This window comes from Condylura cristata, unplaced genomic scaffold (assembly GCF_000260355.1).
Source record: "Condylura cristata isolate star-nosed mole 26May11 unplaced genomic scaffold, ConCri1.0 scaffold00018, whole genome shotgun sequence".
NCBI classification, from domain to species: Eukaryota; Metazoa; Chordata; class Mammalia; order Eulipotyphla; family Talpidae; genus Condylura; species Condylura cristata.
The window spans coordinates 5,651,179-5,672,497 of record NW_004567119.1 but is presented as its reverse complement, the minus strand read 5'-3'; the positions used below and the strand labels follow the sequence as shown (position 1 = coordinate 5,672,497).

The window sequence follows — 21,319 nt, the reverse complement described above, 5'->3', positions numbered from 1 at the left end:
TTAAAAAAAAAAAAAAAAAAAAGTTAGCATCTAGTACAGAGTGTCCATCATATATTGTCATCAATATTTATTGCATATCTTCCCTGTGCCCGGCTGTGGGGGTTATTAGCAAACAAAATAAAGCCTCCATGGAGCTTTACGTCTCGAAGTTGGGAGGGGGGTGCAAAGTGTGTAGTCTGTGTATGTCAGATACAGTTAAGCGTCAGCAGGAGACAGGACAGCAGGAGGAGGCAGAGAATGGCTGAAGGCACCTGTGGGTGCAGACTTGAGTGCAGGCGAGGCCTGGCAGGAGTCTCTGTGAGAGGATGCAAATGCTTTTGTCCAACTGTAGGTCTCCTAGACTGCCTCAGTGCGTGCTGCAAGGCCACCCTGCATTTCTGCCCCAACCCTCTATTTGCACATAACCATCTGCATCAATAATCCATGTCCTATGCCCTGGCTTTGGTGACCTGGTGTTGAAAGCAGCTCTTTGGGTTTCCAGTTTAATGGACTGGATGTATCGTTACTGGCATCCAGGCATCTCCAGCTTTAGAACTGAGTTGTAGTTCATGTTTGCCTCTAAGCTTTTTTGACCCAGCTCTTTGAAGTTAAAACTTTGGAAAAAAATAAAAATAAGGCCCTCCCTGGTGGCGCAGCGGGTTAAAGCACTGCGCTAAGATGCTAAAGCCACTTCAGCAGGAGTGCCATCCCCGCCCCGGAGGAGACCACATGGCGCGGCAGACCTCTACTGACCCGCCCGCTGCTCCCCTCAGTAGTGTATTTTGTCAGTAGGCCTGTTCTGCTCCCCACTCTGTCTCTGGTGAATCCTCTTACCGCCCCTGCATCTTTGGCCTGTACTCCAGGTCTGTATGCATAAATAAATAAATCTTTTTAAAAAAATGAAATTGCCCGTGCTAGTATAGAAATAACAAAGGAAGCAAATGCTTTTAAACATTGCTGTGATGGGGGAAAAATATAGCATTGCTATTTATAACTTGTACAGAGTCCCACATAAAAATAGCTCGAACTAACAGATTCGCTCATATCTGGAATACAAAGTTGTTGCTGCTGTGTCTTCAGGAATTCTAATAAGAACAATCACGGCATTGGTAAATATTTATAAAGTTTATCATCTTTTCTTTTACCCTATTTATCTTATGGGGGAGAAAATAGTTCCTGGAAATGTCCTGGCTTTTATGTCACTAGAGTTTTGTTATTTTCTCAGCTGTTAGTTTCTGGTTTTAAATGAAAAACATACATTTGCTCCTTTTAACTTCATTCCATGAGGTGAGCAGATTGCTGGTTCATTGTATCACTGTCTGAAATATTTTTTGTCAGGCTAAGTGACGTAACATTTCATCCTTCTAAAGACTAATTTTGTGTGATTTGGTGTGACAGCAAAAATATAAAGAGCCTCGGATGTTAATGAAATGCTTCTTTCTCTCTGATTTCCAGCGAAGCTTCCTGGGCTATGCCAGTTTCAAAGTGGGGGAGTTGCTGAAGCCAAAGGAGCAGTTGCTCACCCTGAGCCTCAGGTGGGTCATTGCTGCACAACGCAGGTGACATTTATCCATGACTGGTTAGGGGTGAGAGTCAGAATTCTTGCATATGTTCAGATGTCAACTCTCAAGTGTTTTACGTTCTCCGCAGCAACAAGTCAAGGTAGATTATTCAGGTTTATATCCCAGTCTATGTGTTGGAGCTAAAAGGTTATCAACCCTTGTAGAGAAAGGTAAATACCGCATTATCATTAAAGTTATGAAAGTCTTTGAAAGAGAGTAAATGGAAATGATGACCGTGTTATTAAGTAGTTTTGCTGGCAGTTACCAAAATGTTACCTTTTAAATCAAGTAAGGTTCAACGTAGGTTTAAAATGTTTGTTAGAGGCCACAGAGCTGATTTATGATCATAGAGTGGAAGCTAAGCTGATTATTCTATTTTTTATCTTCTTTTGTTGCTGTTGTAAGTTAAAACAGGCTTCTATTAAAAGAGACAATAGAAAATAGATAATTTTGAGTATAGATGCTGTTTTTTGTGATACAGAAGAGGGCATAATAATCTTTACGTAGTAGTATAGTGTTTTAATACTAAGAAAGGTGTGAAATAGAACTCATCTTTCTTTTTAATTTCATAATAAATTTGAGACAATTGTATGCTGTTTTCCAGTTGCACAATAATTTTCATAATTAATATATACATGGAGAACACTGCCTTACAATATATGCATGATATACATGAATATAAAATGGTATACTTGATCTTAGCCAAAAAAATGGTATAGAACGCTATTTGTAAATCTTAAGTCAGTGAAACACAGAGATCGCTCTCTAGGAAGATAAAAATATTCAGGTTAATCACACTCTCACCCATTTCCAGGACCCTGTGGTCACCAGCAGTAACTTATTTCAGTGAAGATGCCACAGCTGATGTTGGAATCTGTAGTTCCTGGTCTCTTTTTCTGATCTTTCCTGATTCTTAACTGTTCTGCATTTTAACTCAGTAGATAGTGCAGCATAATTTAAAGGAATTCATATTCATGCAGTAAAATAAATTCTGCTGGGTTCTAACGATGTCTTCTCCTTACCTTCGGCTTCCTTTTGGCGTTATTTTTGTTGTTGCATTTTATTCAGGAAGACACTGAAAAACATTTAAGGTTCAGCAGTGTGATTGTGATGCCCAGTGAGCTTTGCCAGGTTACATCTGCCGCTTTACATCTGCCTGAAGTAGGTAGGGACAGCTAAGAAGTTGAGATACTGATGTCACTGACACCCTAGAAAATACCTGTTAGCAGCCTGGCATGCGGCTATGGCTGTCCCACTGGCCCTAGGTCCTTGATATGAGGTGTCAACCTGGAGCCAAGTTAAAACAACTAGCTGGCTGCATGTTTCTAGCTCAGATGCCAAGCGCCTCGTTCTTCATCGTTGGGACTCACGGGCGGGTGCCGACTGTGTCATCCCCGTCCTTAGCACCAGCCACACCATGTGTCACACAAGAGAGGACTGGCTTTGACAGAGACATCTTCAGGGGACCAGGAATTCTTAGTGAAATAAAAATCAGTGAACATGCGCAGTGTCTTCCAGAGAGGAGCCGGAAAGAGGGTCAGAATTAGAACTCTGACCTTGGAAGACATGTGGAAATTCAGGTGTAGAGGAAATTAAGACACATTTCCATGTTATCTCTTTTTTTCTTTGTTCTTATCAGTGGTATGTTGGTTTACAGCCCTGCACTGTCTGTGTTTTAGGATTCAGGTTCACAGCTCTTCAAATGTGTGAGACCACAACACACCCACCACCACAGTGCCCATCACGCCCATGACCCTCCGCCACTGCCCATCAGAGCCCTGCGCCCTCTCCCTCCTCAGCCTCCTGGTATCCACAGTCAGACCCCCCGCGCCTACCTGCCCCTGTGCTTTACTCCTCTGTATGCCACACACGGGTGATTCCCTGGCATTTGTCTTTCTCCTTTGACTTAGTTTGCTTGGGCTAATCCCCTCCATTTCTGCTCACGTTACTGCAGGTGGTAAAGTTTCACCTTATTTTGTAGCTGAGCAGTATTCCGTTACGTGAGTGCACCGCATCTTTATTTGCTCAGCTTGCTGGGCGCCTAGGTTGTTTCCATGGGCTGCTCTTGTAAGTAGAGCTGCAAGGAACATAGAAGGGCCTTTGCTTTTCAGGTTAGTGCTTTGTATCCTTCCATACGTAGGTGTGTACTTGCTGGCCCAAGTGGTAGATCTACTTTTAATCTTTTGCGAAACCTCTACAGTGTTTCCCATAGAGGTTGGGCTAGTCCACCTCCCCCCAACTGTATGAGTGTTCGTGGATCTACTGAAATTCACTGCTGAGAGGAGCAGGGGGAGATGGGAGAGGTCTGCTGCAGCATGTGGGTCAGCTCCTGGCTGGGGATCGAACTCGTGCCATAGCTTGATAGCACTGATACTGGAACCTGTGTGCATCAGGAAGGCCACCTAATTCCAGTTTTATAAAAGGAAAACAAGTTCAACAACAAAGAATTGCATTTTCAAAAGAAATTTTGCATTGTTATTTTCTTTTTCTGTTCTCTAGCTCATGGCCATTTATTGCATGTTCCCAGAGCCCACAACATGGGGAGCCATGCCCAGGCTCTTGTAGAGAGGGTTAGAACTGACATGAGAGCACTGGGCAATGTAATAATAAAAATTATAAAATTTATAACATGTTCTTTATGTTCTAATAATTATATTAGCGATGTTTTCTCATTGACCTTTATCAAATTAGCCTGGCATTATGATTTTGATGTGTTGTCAATCAAGGAACTGAGATGTAGAAAGTGGTTAGGTACTTTGTACTAAGTCATAAGGCTCCGAGTGGGAAGACCAAGACAGGAGACCACGTCTCTGGCAGCAAAACCTGTGCTCTTAATGATCCACTTCCTTGATGAAGTAGAAAATAATCTAGGTGAAACATGTGTCTAGTAACGGCCTCAGGTCCAGGCCTTTTGGTTCCTGGTTTCACCTGTGGCTTTCACGATGATGCCGTTCTTCCAGGAGGCGAGTGAAGACAGTAGTGTGCTAACACTCCAGGGAGAAGTCAGGCGCACTAGCCATTTTGGTGGAAAGAGCGAACCAGTGTGCAGTTTAGGGGGCACTGAAGGACTCAGGGAAACCTCCGAAATCTATTTTCACTCCCGAACCGAAATACTTAAAGGCCTGTGACCTGGCTGATTGCACAAGTGCCTGCCAGTCACCGCTCTGCCAGCCTGATAGGGACATTACGGGGCCACACCCCAAGAACAGCACTGAGATCTCATAACTGGGCAGAGACACTAGGTCTGTGTCTGCAGTGGTGCCAGCGGTTGGGGTAAATTATGAGGCGCTTTAGTCAAACAACCATGAAGGCAGAAGAAAGGACAGGTTTGCTCTTCTTCCGAGGAAACCCTTTTTAGGAGAATTGAGGCGGACAGATGTGTTTCAGTCTTGCCTGAGCTCTGTGGCCTGCCTCTCCCAGGCTGGACTTCTGTGCTCATCCATTCAGCAAGCAATCATGAGCTGCTTTTCCCGTGCAACCACAGGCAGCGTTTCCTTAGCAAAGTGTTTAAATGGCAGTCGAGTTCATATCTGCAGTTGATGTGGCTGATAAAGAACAATCTGGTTTGTTATCTGCTAGCAGGCGTGGAGCATGCTGGGTGCTTTCTGTGCATGATCTTCTTTCATGCGGGCCCCTATCGTCTCCGTCTGACAGTGTCTTGTCAGAGATCTGCAGCTGCTGATGTTACACGTAGGATTAGAGTCCAGACTGGCTGGGCTCCAGTGCTTGTTCTGCTTTTATTTTCCTGTCTCATAGGAGCCTCTCTCGACTTAATGGAGCCTTTGCTTCCTTCTCCATTTTATATTCTGTCATTTGGAGAATTTCAGTGCTGTCGATTAGTTTTGCTTAATTTGTTAGCTGAAAAGTTAATTATATTTGCCTGCAACTTTGTCCAACTACAGTCATTGTCATTGGGGTCTAGATTGGTGGGGATGTGGGGACAGTATGTCGTAAGCATGATGGTGTATCTGCGACAGCCACCTGCAGGGGCAGCCAGGGGCCGGTTGTCATCTGCTTGAAAAGCTGACCACCTCACGAAGGACTCAAAGTTATGTCAGGGCAGGCCATTTGCCTTGTTTCAGAAACTCCTGGCTCCTCATCCCAGCAAGTGCTCTGTTAAATCGTGCATGATCTATTTATAACGCCCTTCCCCATGAAGCAAACACTTATATCATTTTATCAGCATGGACACAATAAAATTTTCTTGAATATTGACGTGAAGATTCATAAAAAGGGAATTTATGTTTTCTTTTCATTATTGTCTCTACCACAATTACAGTGGTGCTAATGACTCATTAGATTCCAATGATCTTAACAGATCTCTGCTAGGCTTTGTCATATTCAGATGTATGGGACAGGCTACAAAAGAAATAAGCTTTAGATTTCTACTCTTTGTAAATTTCCCTCTTCTATGTAACATTTTTGTATTCACACATGGACATCTATGTCAGTTTGCATTTTTGACATGTGACTGCATCTCTATGGTTTTAGGGCCATTTTCCTTTCACAAGATCCCTGAATTTTCCATTATTGTTAAATGTTTATGCACAGAAAGGTAAAACCTAAATTATGAGATCACAAAGCTTTTTACCTTTGGTGTTTTGCTTAATCTCACTTTAAACATACATACGCACGGTTCAATTTTGTTGTTTCTAAAAGTAAAAGAGCAGCACACATCCTTAGATATTTTAACTTAATTTCTGAAAGGCAAATTACTTACTTGAGAGCTGCAAGTAAGGCCCAGGAGAACCCTCCCTGCTTAGTATGACATACAGTTCTGCACACACACAAATTCCAAGTGATACAGATGTGAACTTGCTAACATCTAGCAGACTGGGAGCCCAGGCATGTGTAACAGGGCAGTGGATCAGAATCCACTTGTTCCTGGAACCCTATAAGCGTGTCCGGTCCTCCGACACCACCTGAGACCTAACCCTGGTCATAAATTGAACAATAGAGTTTTAAAGTTCTTTATATTTTCAACTGGGGTCAACTTCCTTAACACCCCCTTTGTCTACCACGTTCCTGCATACTGAAGATGATCCTAGTCTACTTACTTTCAGCATAAGCTGTCATCTTTAAAATTGTATGATGAATACTTACTTTTATAATGACCTCTTTTCTTGTTAACATCTACTGGCACTTCAGGAATAATTTTAAAAATTACATCCAAGTATCCTAGTAAGCATGTATATTTCAATGTATTTTATTCTCCTTGAAAGTCTTTCAGTTTAGTTTTATAGGGGACAGAAGTTAGGGCCAAGGCAGAAAGTCCTGATGGTTTCATAAGTCTAAACACTAATTCTTACGTGTGTCCACAACACACATCTTCTGTATTAAGTAATGGCAGTAAGGTGGCAATAGTGACATTCAAGAAAGTCTGCTTTGTTAGCGGCTGGTGAATTCATGATTAGTTATAAAAGAAGGGTGTTCTTCCTTATTGTATGGACAGTGGACAATAAGAAGACCAGGACGGCATGAAAAGCCTATTATAACTGGTACTTTTGCACAGACCTCCCCAGACATGCTCATCAGAAACTCTGAAAGCAGTGCCTAGGAACAGAGCATTCCTTCCTCTGGGCGTGAACGAGCAGCAAGTGTGCAAGTCCACAGCCAGCGTGCACACCTGCTGGGTCAGATGCACCTGGGCGCCCTTTGTGCCCCTGGAGCGCTGTCTTCACTGCGCTCTTGGTTCACATGTAGAGGCGGGAAGTTCCCAGGGAAAGGCCCCATTTTCTCACTGACTGGACCTCCCCAGCAGTGTCGCTACAGGGAACTTGCACCCCTTGAGTTTTATGACAGTTGAGCATCTTCTGGCTTTCTCCTCCTGATCACCTACTCCCCTTGTCTGAAAGGTGGCATTATTTCTGTTTTGCCAATAAGTACTGAGGAAAAACAAGCAGTGGGCTTCGCAGGGTCGCACGCAGGAGACAGAGGGAGGTGGAGAGCAGGAGAGCAGTGTGCTTGGCGTCCAGAATGTCCTCGGAGCATGCATATCGTGTAGAGTCTTCGGTTAAAGATGAGACCCTGGCACTTCAGCTTCTTTCTGGACCCCTTAGTGCTTGCGACTCCCACTCAGGAGGCCACACCTCCTCGCCATCTCTCCACAGGGCATTGCTAGAAACGAATCCCAATTTTATCCCCTTGCCATCACCCCCGCTCCCCTGCAAGTGATGAAGGAGTTCAGATTGAAGGTGGCTCTTTTGTCCACTTTAATTCTCCCTCTTTTTTCTTATTGAGGAAAGAGTGCAATGTAGTAGAATGAGCATCAGTCGTTCATACCAGACCTGGCTTCAAGCCCCAGCTCTGCCACCAGCTACCACCCAGCTGGGAGTAGCGACAGTATCCCTCCCGCTGCCTATGGACATTGGGGAAATGCAGTGACATTGCACACCCTGCCTGCATTAGCAAAAATGCTGTAAACACTGCCTCTTGGCTTCCTGGATTAAACTTAGGGACTCTCTCAACCATCTCTTCTTTCTTGTTTAGTTTGCTTGCTTCGTTTGTTGAAGTTGTTTCTTAAAATGTGGTTTTCTCAGCTCTCCACATCGATCCTGGCAGGGGAGTGATTTAACCTTTGATCAGGACATAGACTTTGATCACCCAGGGAATGGATGCTTCCCGAACCCCGCCTGCTGGCTTCATTCACTCTGGTGTCAGATTTGGCTTCTTCCTGAATGGCAGATTGGGCTACACGTGTATGGAGAACAGTTTGATGGAAGCTGGAACCTTTGCAGAGTGGGGGAAAAATAAAATTCATCTTGACTTAATTTTAATTGCATATTATTGAAGTCAGGGCAGAAGTCCATAGATGCCACACAGCATCAATTCCTTTACAAGTTTCCGGATGCCTTTTATGGCTGCATATATCATACTCTGTGTACAGAAGTAAACTCAAGTGACATTTCTTGGGCTGCACTGTGAACCCTGAAGTGAGAATGCTTGCTCCCCAAACCAGCTGTGCCCTTTTCTGTAACTGTGCTAATGTCCTTGCAGGACATGATGACCCAAAGTTTTCAGAAAATGCTAACATGAGCCACTTTACAATAACTGTTCAAATCCCATTTATTATAAAACCAGAGACTAAGATAGTAGAGAGGTAGAAAGAGCACTTGGTTTAGAGACACATGTGTGCCCAAAGACTGGCTCTCAATGGGAAGGATGGGAAATGCTCAGTTTTCTTGTCTATGAAAGGGGGGAGGGGTGGAAGGGGAGCCCCTCACAGGGTTCCTGTGATGCCATCGAGATTTACTAATGTGAAGGGCTGAAAGCAGTGCTGATGTATAGTAAGAGCCAAGTCAGTGTTGACAATAGTTTTTATTATATTTTCTTTCACTGACTGACTTCTGTAGTCTCAATTTTTTTTTCTTTAATTTAGGTGAGGATTGAACACACACACATGCACACAGTCCATACACTGTCTGAAATGGCATCTAGTCCAAGGCAGGTTTTGCTGATGCTCATCACCTACTATTAAAATTAGGATTACCATGAGTATTATTATTTTCTGTTTCATTCAGCCGGACTACCTTTCACTTATCATTGAAATGGCTCTGCAGGCATAGAGTGTGCATTTTTCCTGTGCCACACCATCTTCATGAGGCTGCATGACCATGGAAACCAAATTAGCACTTCTGTCGCCTCCATTATTGAGAACATGTCCTATTCCTCAGATTGCAAATTAGGATTTTCAGTCACTGAAGGGGCCAGGTGTGCTTAGAGTATACTTCAATAGCTCCTCAATTTGTACAGAAAAGCTGGAATCTTCCCTCTTTTAAAATGCAAAACACGCCAAGTTAATATCTGTACACAAAGACCTACCTGCTTACGAAGTTTGAGAGCTAATTTAGCTTTGAAGATAATTTGCAGGAATGATTAGGATTGCAAAGGATTATATTTGACCTGAAAATATGGTGCAGAATTTGTGCACATTTACCGAAGTCACTTTCATCATTATCACCCTGTGTTTCTGCTGCTCTGGACACAATTATATCTTGCCTTTTCCAAACGGTGTTTTGTTTTTTTTTTTAAGATTTATTTATTTATGCATACAGAGCTAGGGTACAGGCCAGAAGTGCAGGGGCAGTGAGAGGGTGAGAGGTTTCACTAGAGACAGAGTGGGGAGCAGAACAGGCCCACTGACGAAGTACACTGCTGAGGGGAGCAGCGGGTGGGTCAGGAGAGGTCTGCTATGCCATGTGGGTCACCTCCAGGCCAGGCATCAAACTCATGCTGAAGAGGCTTTAGCTTCATAGTGCTGTGCTTTAACCCACTGTGCTACCAGGGAGGGACCCCAAATGATGTTTTTCAGAACATTCACATTCCATCAGTTATTAGTATATGTTCTTTGAGTATGTTTGAAAAAGTTTGAAAATGCTATATTAAAATAATGGGGAGCGAACACACTTAGGGCAGGACCTCTGAGAGCCTTAGCCTGTAAGGCCCTTTGGGCACAGACAGACAGATGTCTTAGGCAGCTTTCCTCAATGTCAGCAGCTTTCATTATACCTATTATGAGCTCCCAGGCACCGTGTTTCTGGAACACGGCTACATAGTTCAGCAAACGTGTTCTCGCGCACATACCTCTGCAGACAAGCAGGTGGGCTTAGCTGGATGAGCATCTGCTGTCTAGCACCCCTACCCCACACATCAGATTTTTATCCCCCACTCATGTGGTCGCCACTCCTGCTTCTCCCATCCGTTCCCCTCAGCGTCACTGACCCTGGCATTTTTATACTCACAAGTGACACACCTGGACACCAATCTGTGGGACTTGTATGGAATGTATGCACACTGCATTTTTGATGTTCATTGGCAGGCTGTTTTTAAGCTCTAATAACTGGACATGCACTATTTCTCCATCACCTGCCATCATATCTACCCCAAGCACGATTTTGGTCTTCCCCTGCAAGTGCTGCTTTTGGGTGATTCCCGCCGCCCCCCTTGGCTAAACTAAGCACCGTCAGATACCCTAATTTGGCCACACTAAAAATCTTAGCATCATTTTCAAAACATCCCTTCATGAAATTTTATCTGATATGCTGCTCTCTTCTTGCTTTAACCTCAATAGTCCTACCTGCCTGCCCACCCCCCCCTAAGTGAGCCCGCACTGTGTATGTCTGCAAAACCAAGATAGACGAGCAAGTAAGTCAGCCTCATCTGTCACCACAACTGTTACCCTGACACTGGTCACCACTTCCTCCCTCTTCATCAAGGCTTGTGCACACTTGACATTTTCTAAAGGTGCCGAAGTCCCCATGTAACTTGAGAAATACCTCTTCTCAGAGCGTTGAACTCTTTAACATCAGTCTGCAAGAGAACCCAGCAGTGTCACCTGTGTAGAGGGAATGTCTTGGGTTCTTCTTCACTCTTCACCTGATGTCTTGTACATAAATCTTGCCTGTCCAGAAGATCCAGCATTTCTCCAAATTTACTCTCACTAGGAATGAGCTAAGTCTCTAGGCAAGTCAGTGAGAAGGTCTGGCTACCATCCCCCACATAGTTTACATCGGCTTCTCAATTTCCTAAGACCAGGGAGCATCTTCCCCTCCTCAGGTGCTTGAGCAGGTACCCAAAGACAGGCCAGGTCTCGTGACTCCCACTTCAGCCAGTAGGCTGCGCGATGCGAGAAGGTTGTCATGTTTCAATGTTTTTCCAGTGAGGCTTCAGTTCGCTTTCCTGTTTACACAACGCAGTTCTACTAAATAGGTTTTGGTGAGTTATAATGGAGGCACCATCCCTGAGGGGATGTAGAAGTTATCTGCCCTTGCGTGATGTATTCCCTCAGCACATGCTCTAATCTTGAATAGCCTACCCTGATCCAGTAAGAGAAACTCACTGACGTCTGATATTCTGTGGTATTGCAGACCTGTCTCATAGTGAAACTCTGATTGAAAGAAATTGTTTGCAGTAAGACTTCTGTAAGAGGAAGTATTGAGTCAGGAAAAGAGAAACTATGTTAATCATGGAAGGTGAGAAAACATATACACAACTGAAAAAAATCTATGACAAAAGATTCTAAGAAAGCAAACAACAAAAAGGAAATAAAAGATAGCAAGGTGTAGATTAAGAGGGTAGAAAGAATAGGCAAGTTTATTTTGTTTTATTTATTACACTTGGTACCGTTATAAAGAGAATCAGACCAGAGGCCGTGCTACAGTGGGGGCTGACTTCTTTGGCTAAGGCCAGGCCTGCTGTTTTGGTGCATATCTGTGGGGTTCCCTGGGCAGTGTACTTCAGCTATTAGAAATGGAGAGAAGACATTTGATCATGCAATATTCTTCGTAATAATATGCAGCACTGATGAGTTTAGTACATTATGAGACAGTTTTTCATCTGGCATAAAGAGTAAGTTTTAACATTAGCAGATCATCAAATGCAGGTTTGATTGAATGCACCCTAAGTGTTCTTGAGTCTGTGGTCCGTTATTGCAAGCAAATGAAATAACACATTCACTTGTAGGTACATGTTGTACTGAGTTCTTTGAGATGTTCACAAACTAAATTGGAAACTAAGCAAACCCATTCCTTCAGACCTTCCTATAAAAATTGATCGATCAAAACAAATTTCAGGTACCACTAAAAAAAAGAACAAAAACAAAACCAAAAAAACCTTGGCTCATCCTCATCCACCCACCCAAGACCAGAACAGATAACTCATTTTACAAATGAATGGCTTCTATGACAAAGTAATAGAGCCTTTCAACATGTTAAGGACAGACCTGTGACTGTGGAAATGAAAGAATTTGAGTTCCCTTACTGTCACCTGGAGTTAATTACTTAGCTTAAATTTCCTCCATCTGTCAACTAATGATAATAAAATTACAGAAATGAGCTTAATTTATGGGTTCATAAGCGAGATTTAAGGAAAGGATTCTACCACATGACTTTGATGGTTCTTACGGACATTTCCTGCTCGAAGCATTCTTAATTCATTCAGTCCCATTACTGTGTTCTGAGGAGTAATCTTAGAATAAAAGAGAAAATGGCCACAACCAAAGTTAAAATCAGTAAAACTTATTGGTAACCCAAATTTCAGTTCAATTCTCAAAAACTTAAAAAAAAGAAAATCACTCTTGGATTGAAGATTTTAATCCCATGACTTTTTAAATTCTGCTCTTTCTACTTCCTCAGACTGTCAAACACCAAGAATCATTTTTTTCTTCTTATGTTAATTCTTTTTTTAGAGATGTAATAAGGGCCTTTTACCTATTGATTTTTGCAGAACTCTTAAAATAAATGGGAGATATATGGAGGAAAAAAGTAAATGGTTTTCTCATGCACCATCTGTTGAAAAACTGTTGTGGGACATTCATGGATTTCTGCTTATCTTCAGTATATATTAAGTGTGGATAAAAATGGAATATCGTTTCCATATCGCAGAACGTCTTGAACTTTAATTACTTTTCTCTCTTTGATCAAAATTTTCTGTAGGGGTCTTTCTTATTCTATCTAGATGCTTTAACTCTGAATCACTCACATCTAAAATAATTACCAAATTCTTTTGTAATGAAGTGTTAAGAATATGTAGCAGAACCAGCTAAAATTAGAACATGGGAAATTTCACCTCTTTCTAGTATTTTAAAACTATTGCGGCCCTGTGTGTCCTTCTCTCATTTTCCTAGCTAAACTGAGTTTCCTTTTCTTAAAACAGTTATTACTCATTTTCAAGTGATAGGTCACCTGGCAGAAGTCCTGCGTTCCCATACCACCCTTTTCCCCAATGGCTGCTGGTCATGGCTCTGCCCTTTGCAGCCTCTGCGCCGACCCTATCCTCTCTTCCCTTCTAATCCAATTGAAGCTCCACGGCCCATTACTGATCAAGCACAAAATATTTCCCTCTCATACATCCTGAACTTCTGTGACTTTCTGCTATTATTATATTCCTTGAGAAAAATATAGATTGTCAGATAAATTTGACAAAATAAAAGTTGTAACAATAGAAATTGTCAAATCCACCATTTTGTTCTTCTACTCTATAGTAGCATCCTTTTTATTTTTATTTTTTTTGAAGATTTATTTATTTATGCATCCAAGAACTGGGGTATAGGCCAGAGGTGTGGGGAGTGAGAAGATGTACCAGAGACAGAGTGGGGAGCAGAACATGTGGATCTACTGAAATCCACCGCTGAGGGGAGCAGCGGGGGACAGGAGAGGTCTGCTGTGCCCTGTGGGTCAGTTCTTTGGCTGGGAATTGAACTCAGGCTGTAGTGGCGGCAGATAGCATCACTGTGCTGCACCAGACAGGCCAAATAATATCCTACTTAGAGATGGATGACCAGCATGTCCAGTCTTCCATGTTTACAGCTTTCATGACCCTTAGTTTCACGGCCGCCTCACCACACTGGATGGTCCTTGCGTGTTTCCCTGGCTCATCGGCTCAGCCACTGTCTTGGCCTATTATTTAATGCCTCCTTGTTCCTAGAACCTCCAGAACACCTCCCCACTTCCTCATTTTCGTCTGGTTTATATGGTTTCTGTTTCACTGACAAGAGGAATTTGACCAGTTCCCACACTTTATTTACCAACTTACCAGCATCTACTCTGACTTACTTCCTGTTACTTCAGACCAGCTCCTGCTTCTGTGTGAAGTCAGCCTCTGTGCAAGTCCTTTCCTTTTATCTCTTTCACCTGCCCAAGAATAGCATTCCAGCAATTATCCCCTCACTTACACATCGTGAGTTACTAGATTATATCTGTTCACGTGAAAATGCTGTGAATTTCGCAATTCCAGGGCGTGTTCCTGTGTTCTTTCTGGCTGACTCATCTTCAGAGCTGCTCCACTTCGCCTTCTCCTGTTGTCTTTTGAACCCTTTCTCAGTAGGGGTTTGTTCCTATCACGTCCCTACTGAGCTCTTTCTTGTTGTTGTGGTCATAACCTGTGCCTTCCCCTCTGGTCTTTCATATGCCATGTCTCTGTATCTATCGCGTTTGTTCAGTCATTCATATTTGCTTAGTTCTCATAATATTGGTTTTCATATTATTCAGTGCTTGTGATCATTTTTCTTCTTGTACTAAATATTGGTCTTGAAGATTATTCTTATCTATGTGTGTTTTCCCTTTACTTCTTTTTTATTTATGTTTTTATGTTCATTATATCATCGCGCTCTTCTCACAATCAGGAATGGTCTCCATGTTGCTAACGCCAGGGATGACGCTCCTCCTCCTCTTCTAGGGACATCTGCACAGATGCTCCTTTGGAAACACTCTCCACATGATGTCTGCAGTACTTGACTTTTGCTTTCTCCTCCTGCCCTGCAGTCATCCCTTTGGCTGTTTGCCATCATCATCTCGACCTGTGAATGCCACCTACCTCTGTAGAGAATCGCTTCCCTTCACTTTCTTCCCTTCACATCACACACTTCCTTCCATCCAGTTCCACAGCTTTAAATGGCATCTCCATTCTGGGGGCCCCCAGAATATTCATCTCTAGCCCTACAGATTCTTACCTCCACACTCTCACATCCAACCATTTCATGACACTTTGATCTGAACTTTAAATCAGGTCAAATGTTCCAAGCTGAACTCCCTATTCCTCTCTGACAGTTTGAAAGCTAAACATATTGTCATGTTAAAGGGGAATAAAAATGTTTAAAATGACAAGATTTTAAAACAATAAGAGAAACATTTAGCACAAGTCTAAATGCAATAAAATATAGCATTATGGGCTCTCAGAATGGCTCAGTCAGTACTTAGGCCTTACTGTGCACTTTAAATTGTGGTGAGTTTCCTAACACAAATGTTTCAAATACATTACATTATAAATAACATTTGTGCCCCATACAACTTGACCTTTTAGTGCTAGTTTTTTAATTTCCTTGAATTATTTCTTACTATGAAAAAAAAAACAACATTAATCCCAGATGCATAAAACCTATGATAAAATATATACAGTTAACATTTAAATATTAATATTGACCCATCACTAACATTTAATGCTAATTCTTTAATAATTGCATCTTCTAATGCCCCATAATGCCTGTTGACTTTGAAATGTGTTCAGAGTGTCTAAGCATATCATGATTGGTGTTGTGACATTTGCAAAAGTTTTTGCTGTAGGTGCTTGTCCACTCTTAGTAAGAAAAAAAATATTTTCTTAGTTCTCTCTCAAGTCTGTTTGTAGGTACTCTTAACATATGTGAATGTGTATGTTTATATTTTTTAATTTTTCTGCATTCTTTTATTTCCCTGACCATCTTCAGTCTATCTCCTGTAATTCCCTTCCTGCTACTGAATTTTTCCTCTCTATCTGTGTCTGCTTAATACCAAGAGTGCTCTTCTTTCTTTACAACCTTTTATTTTCTCTTCATCCAAACAAAAATTGAAACCAGTTACTATAACACAATTAGTTAAGCCGACAAAAACCTTAGTATTATTTCTCTCCTGCAAGTGTGAACGTGAATAACTTCAGTAGGAGGCCAGTTAGCACACATTGTTGAACCATTGATGTCAAAGAAAGTTTTCATTGTTTCCAGTTTTTGGTGAATGGAGCTGCCCAAGTATCACTGTGTCTATTTTTCTATAACCCCAAAGTTTTCATTTGTCTAAAGTACATACAGTCATGATAGGTGTGTGTCCAGCCCTGTGGAAAACTGCTGTGCTACTGGTGAGCCCCCACCAGCAATTTTTTAATTTTTCACTTCCTAACAATCAGTGGTGTTGAACAATTTTTCCACCGACTATTTGAGATATGATTATTCAGCTCTGTTGTCCATTTAGTGATTGGGTATTTGTTTTCTTGCTGTTGAGTGTTGAGAATTCATGTTTTGGATGAAAGTTCCTGTTGAATACATGATTTGGAACTATTTTCCACTACTCAGTTGCTTGTTTTGTCGTTTGTCTTTACAGAGTAAAGCTTGTCAGTTTTGATGAAGTCACGTTTCACTTTTTTCCTTTATTAGATCATGCTTGTGGTCTCATATTTAAGCAAACTTTGACTAAGTACAGTTCACTGAGATTTTTCTTCTGAGTTTCCTTTCAAAATTTCATATATTTATGTTTTCTATTTAGGCCTATAAATCATTTTGAATTACCTTTTATTTAGGTTGTAGAGTTTAAGCATGGGTTTAGTTTCAATCCCAAATGAATGTTTAATTGTTTCAATACATGCCATTCTACAAAATAAATATTATTTTCCAATTGAATTGACGATGCCTTTGTTAAATATTTGTTGGCCAGTTACAATTTTCAATGTATCTGTCAAACTAATACCAACAGCGCTGACTAATGTAGATTTATAATAAATCTTAAAGCCAGTTGATGCATTTCATCCATTTTATTCTTCTTTCTCAAAATTTCTAGGTATTCTATTTTTTTTGGCCTTTTTTATAAGTATTTTAATAAGTCAGCTGGTCAACTGTTATAGAAACCATCGATGGGATTTTAGTTAGCATTTCTTTAAATCTAGAGATTAATTTCAGGAGAATCAACATCTTTATAAAGTTGAGTCTTCTAATACATCAACAGTCTGTTTCCGTATATTTTGACCATTTTTACTACCTCCAACATTTGCAATTTACAGCATGTAACTGGTGCATTTCTGTTTTGGTGTCATATTTAAGCACTCTCTGATTAAGTCCAGTTCATGAAGTTTTTGTTTTGAACCTACTATAAAACACTGTATTTTTTTCAGTTTCACTTTCCATTTGTTCATTGCTAGATGTCTGGGTGTTGAGCTCACATCTTATGAATCCTCGACTTTCAATATCACTTCTGTCTTAAAAAGTCTCGCACTGTCTTTTGGGTCTGCTCCTGATGCCGGTACCCAGGTGGGAGTTGGAGCTTGGCGTACTGCTCAGAGCACTTCCAGAAGTCTCTTATATGCTGCTTAGATTTAGAGATTCACAGCCTGGGAGAGCATCATAAGGATACCTCTTCCTCAGCCTCTTTCTCAGCATCCTCTGAAGCACGCTCTTGCTTCCTGAGGTTGCTCCCTTTGGTCTTCATACTGGAAGTCTACTGTCTAATTCCCCCTTCTCTACCCTACAACTGTACTGTCTTCCTATTCCAAGAGGCAGGAGGACAGAGACAGATGAGCTGTAAAGGGCACCCCCACACCCTTGGGCCACAGTTCCACCTGATAGAAAGTGCCTTCCCTGTGTTTCAGGCTCCCCTGTAAACCCTAGTTGATGCTTCTTTTGTTGCTGCACCACTGGGTTACTTGGAGGCTAGAGCATGAGAAGGTGGAGGAAAGAAAAGGCATGTCCCCGTTCTCCTGAGCCTGGAGCCATTTCCCTGTGAGCTAGAATACCAGCTTCCCTGCAGGGCTGCCTGTACCAGTGACCCCCAGGGCTGGGTCTGTGTGATCCAGAGTGGGAGCTATCACAGAGGGAAAGAGTGCCAAGCTTGCTGGAGTGTCTGTGACATTTACAGTTCTGATCCTTGGTGTTACAGATTGAGTTCTCAAACAACTGCATGGTGTTTCTGTGCAGATTTTATAGCTGCACCCTAGTGGCATGACAAGCTGCAGTGTATACCTGCAACATTCTTAACATTTTCTCCCAGGATCCTCTTGATTCAATGTGATGGTGGCTGCTTCTGAATTTTGACAAGGACAGTTATAGATGCCAATCTTGTTTCCTCACCTTGTTGGCAGGGTATTTCTTATATTCCAAGAGATACCTTCAAGTTCACATTAGCAAGGAAAAAAAAGTTTCCAAGTGTAATGGACTCTTTAGCTATGTCTATTTTAATAGAGTCATGAGTAGGGAAAGATTTGCTTTCATGTATCTGCCTTGGGAGAATGACTCATATTTACACAGCACTGTTTTTAGCAGTAAAGGGGCCTCTCCAAGCCATAGAAAACTGAGAGCTTCTCTATGTGTGCTCTTGAGCTCTTGAAACTCTATGACCCCAACTATTTAACGATGGTATTTACCACTACACTCTAAAGTATTTCTATATTTAACTTAAGATCTTTGACTTTTGGTCTCATGAATCTTGTGGGTAACTAGGATGCTTTACTGTCTTCCTATGTGGTAGCTGGGAAGTCTTTACAGGCTGCACTAACTGCTCCCAGTCACACAGCTGTTTACAATAAAGACCCAACCTCCCTTAACTTTGCTTCCTGAAAACCACTGAACCACAACAAACTATGTAAAATATATTCTGAATTATAACACATCCTTGTGAGAGTGTAGGGAAACAATAGCTGAATTATGGTTTATATCTGTAACTTTAACAGAGGGTCGTTTAGAAATGACAAAAGCAGTATCTCTTTCTGTTTGACTGCATATGTGGCCTGGATTTAATAAGTATGCTATATCCAAACTAGAGTTGTTAAAAAAAAGAAAAAGAAAGAAAAGAGCTAATACCATGACCACGGACTTTGTTACTCAACATTCACTGTCATTTGCACTAACCCATACTCTGTTACTTTATGGTAAATAATGACACAATTCCATGTGAGCCAAAGCCCTGGGCTGTCCAGAATGCTCAACAAGTTCTGATATAAGTTCTTGGAAGACAGGATGTAGTTCATATTCTTAAGTGGGAACTGGGCAATGTGGAATGACTTTTAATAGAGGAAATAGCAAAATGCTGACAGCAGACCTTAAAGAAGACTCTGACATGGATCTAGTGGAAGAGAAAGAGACTGGAAGGTGAGAAATAAAATTTTGCCATGGAAGAGGTAATGAAGATAATTGGGATATACCCCTGAGAAAGGAAACCCATAAAATATTATAGAGTAATAGTCAGTGGAATTGCATGGCCTGTTGGGAAGTAGGGGCGAGGCAAATGGAAAACTACAGTCTGGGGATGTGGGTGAGATGAGATTTGAGGAAAGATAGGCTGTAGAATGTGGGAGATCAGGACAAGTGGATTTTCAGGTGAAGATGAGAAAATTGGAAAATGGATTTGAAGTATAGCCTCACAGAAGGGACAGTTGTCTCCCGCAGAAATAAGTGAAGTTTCTGAAGCAAAGAAAGAGGGCTAACCCATGCAGAGTCTACGCTGTAGTTTGAAGAATTACTCAAGTTTCATTTGAGTATTGGCTTGAAAGTACTATATGGCTGCTGGGATTTGCAAATTTTAGCTAGGACAGGTGGGTTGAGTTTTGCATACTTACATGGGGCCTTCACTTCCATGAGTCACAAGCAAATGTTCATTGCCACGCAAATGTAGTCAGAAAGATCACCAGGTGCTCTTGCTCAGTCATGGACTCATCTGTTTACTTGTGGCCTTTGTTTTTTCCTGTCCGGGGAGATTTTTCACTTCCCATTTCACGTCTAGATGGTTGAAATGCTGGGCATGCCTCCCCGTTGGGCGCCTGTGCACAAGTCCAGCTTGCTTTATATTCACACATACTATTGGGGCTAATGATGGCTTTTCTCTGGGTGTTTACAGAGTCATTTATTAGTTTGTATCTCTGTGGCATTTCCAGAAGAGAGGAGTTATTTACATGTTGCTACCTAACATTTTCAAGGGTGTTTTGTTTTGTTTTCTTTTCTTTTCTTTTTCTTTTTGCTCTAAAAATGGTGCAGAGTGGTAAAGAAGTCTGGCAGTGGTAAAGAAGTCTTACTGGAAGAGTGTCTGCTACTGAATTGTCCTTGGTTCAAAGTCTTCTGAAAATGTTTCTATGTTGCAGCATGTGAGATTGAATATTTCATTAGAAAGCTTTAGGGAGTTATTGTAAAGGCAGATTTTAAGGAAACTTCATCCTCAATATACTCTGCATGCTGGAAACTCAACTGAGGAGTGAGGACTTGTGTGGGGGAATATTCCCCTTCTTTGTCTTGCGTCTTGTTGGCATGCTGAAATATTTAAGTGGATCTGCTGTGGGAAATAGGACCTTGATGTGGTGATGGAAATACTATGGTGGCCGTGAGTTCTTACCTCTTAGGGCTGTCTGTGTTAAACAGTCGTGATGACTCAGCAATAGACTATTTGAAGCGACATTGTTTTTGGTGTGTTTTTGCTGCATGGATTGAGGTGTTTATTACTGAAGTCTGATCTCATTGTCCTATAAGCTGCTAGAAAAGTGTATGACCATCTTTGTTGACTGTTGGTTCAGTCAAATGTGTTTCCTTGTAAAAATACCAAAATGCAGTGTTTAATGACAGACAAATGTGTGTGTGTGTGTTAGCTATTATGAGAAAAACTGGTCCTTTTATTTGAATACAAGTGAAGTTCTCCCAGGATTGGCATGCTTCTGGATTGTTTGGTTTATTTCAGGGGAGGCTGGGCAAGGTGAGGATGAGGGACTCTCCCTAGGAGTTTTCCTGAGACCAACAGCGTGTCATGAGCTGTGGTCTCTCTGATAGAATCACATGATGGGATTCCAGCCTAAGATGGAATTCTTGGGGTGATTACAGTTGGTTTCTGGGTGTTGATACTATAGGATAGCTGTTAGAGACAACTCTGGGTTTTTCACATCAAGGAACTTGAGATCCAGAGAAGAGAAGTAATTTAAAATCTTTGATCACATAGCTAGTTAGATGTTGCATTGGAATTAATACTTGAATTTCTTGATTCCTAGCCCAGAACTTTCTTTAATGTAGCTCCCATGCAGATATGATAAATTTTCTCTAGATGATGTTTAGTAGATTTTTGCTATGAATAATGATTAAGGTGTTATTACGAGTGCTGCCCCCCCACACACACACACACATACACACCTGGTGGGTAATAGATTGAAACAACAATTAAGTATTTCTAAATTTCTATAAAACTATTTCTCAGACAGTCTTTAGGGTCATCTCAGTTGTGACACGCCTGACAAAACAGAGGTGTTGAGTATCCATACTTTGCATATGGCAAATTGTTACAGAATAAACAGGA

General features: G+C 41.6%; 1 protein-coding gene across 5 annotated transcripts in view; it reads left to right on the top strand.

The window, feature by feature from the left end:
- INPP4B (inositol polyphosphate-4-phosphatase, type II, 105kDa) overlaps nt 1-21,319 on the top strand; it is a 458,439-nt gene that overhangs the window by 274,852 nt on the left and 162,268 nt on the right. For all 5 annotated transcript variants that reach the window (XM_004685297.2, XM_012726889.1, XM_012726886.1 and 2 more), the window contains one exon: nt 1,435-1,514. In XM_004685297.2, coding sequence (XP_004685354.1) covers nt 1,435-1,514 — 80 coding nt within the window. The remainder of the gene's footprint in view (nt 1-1,434; nt 1,515-21,319) is intronic.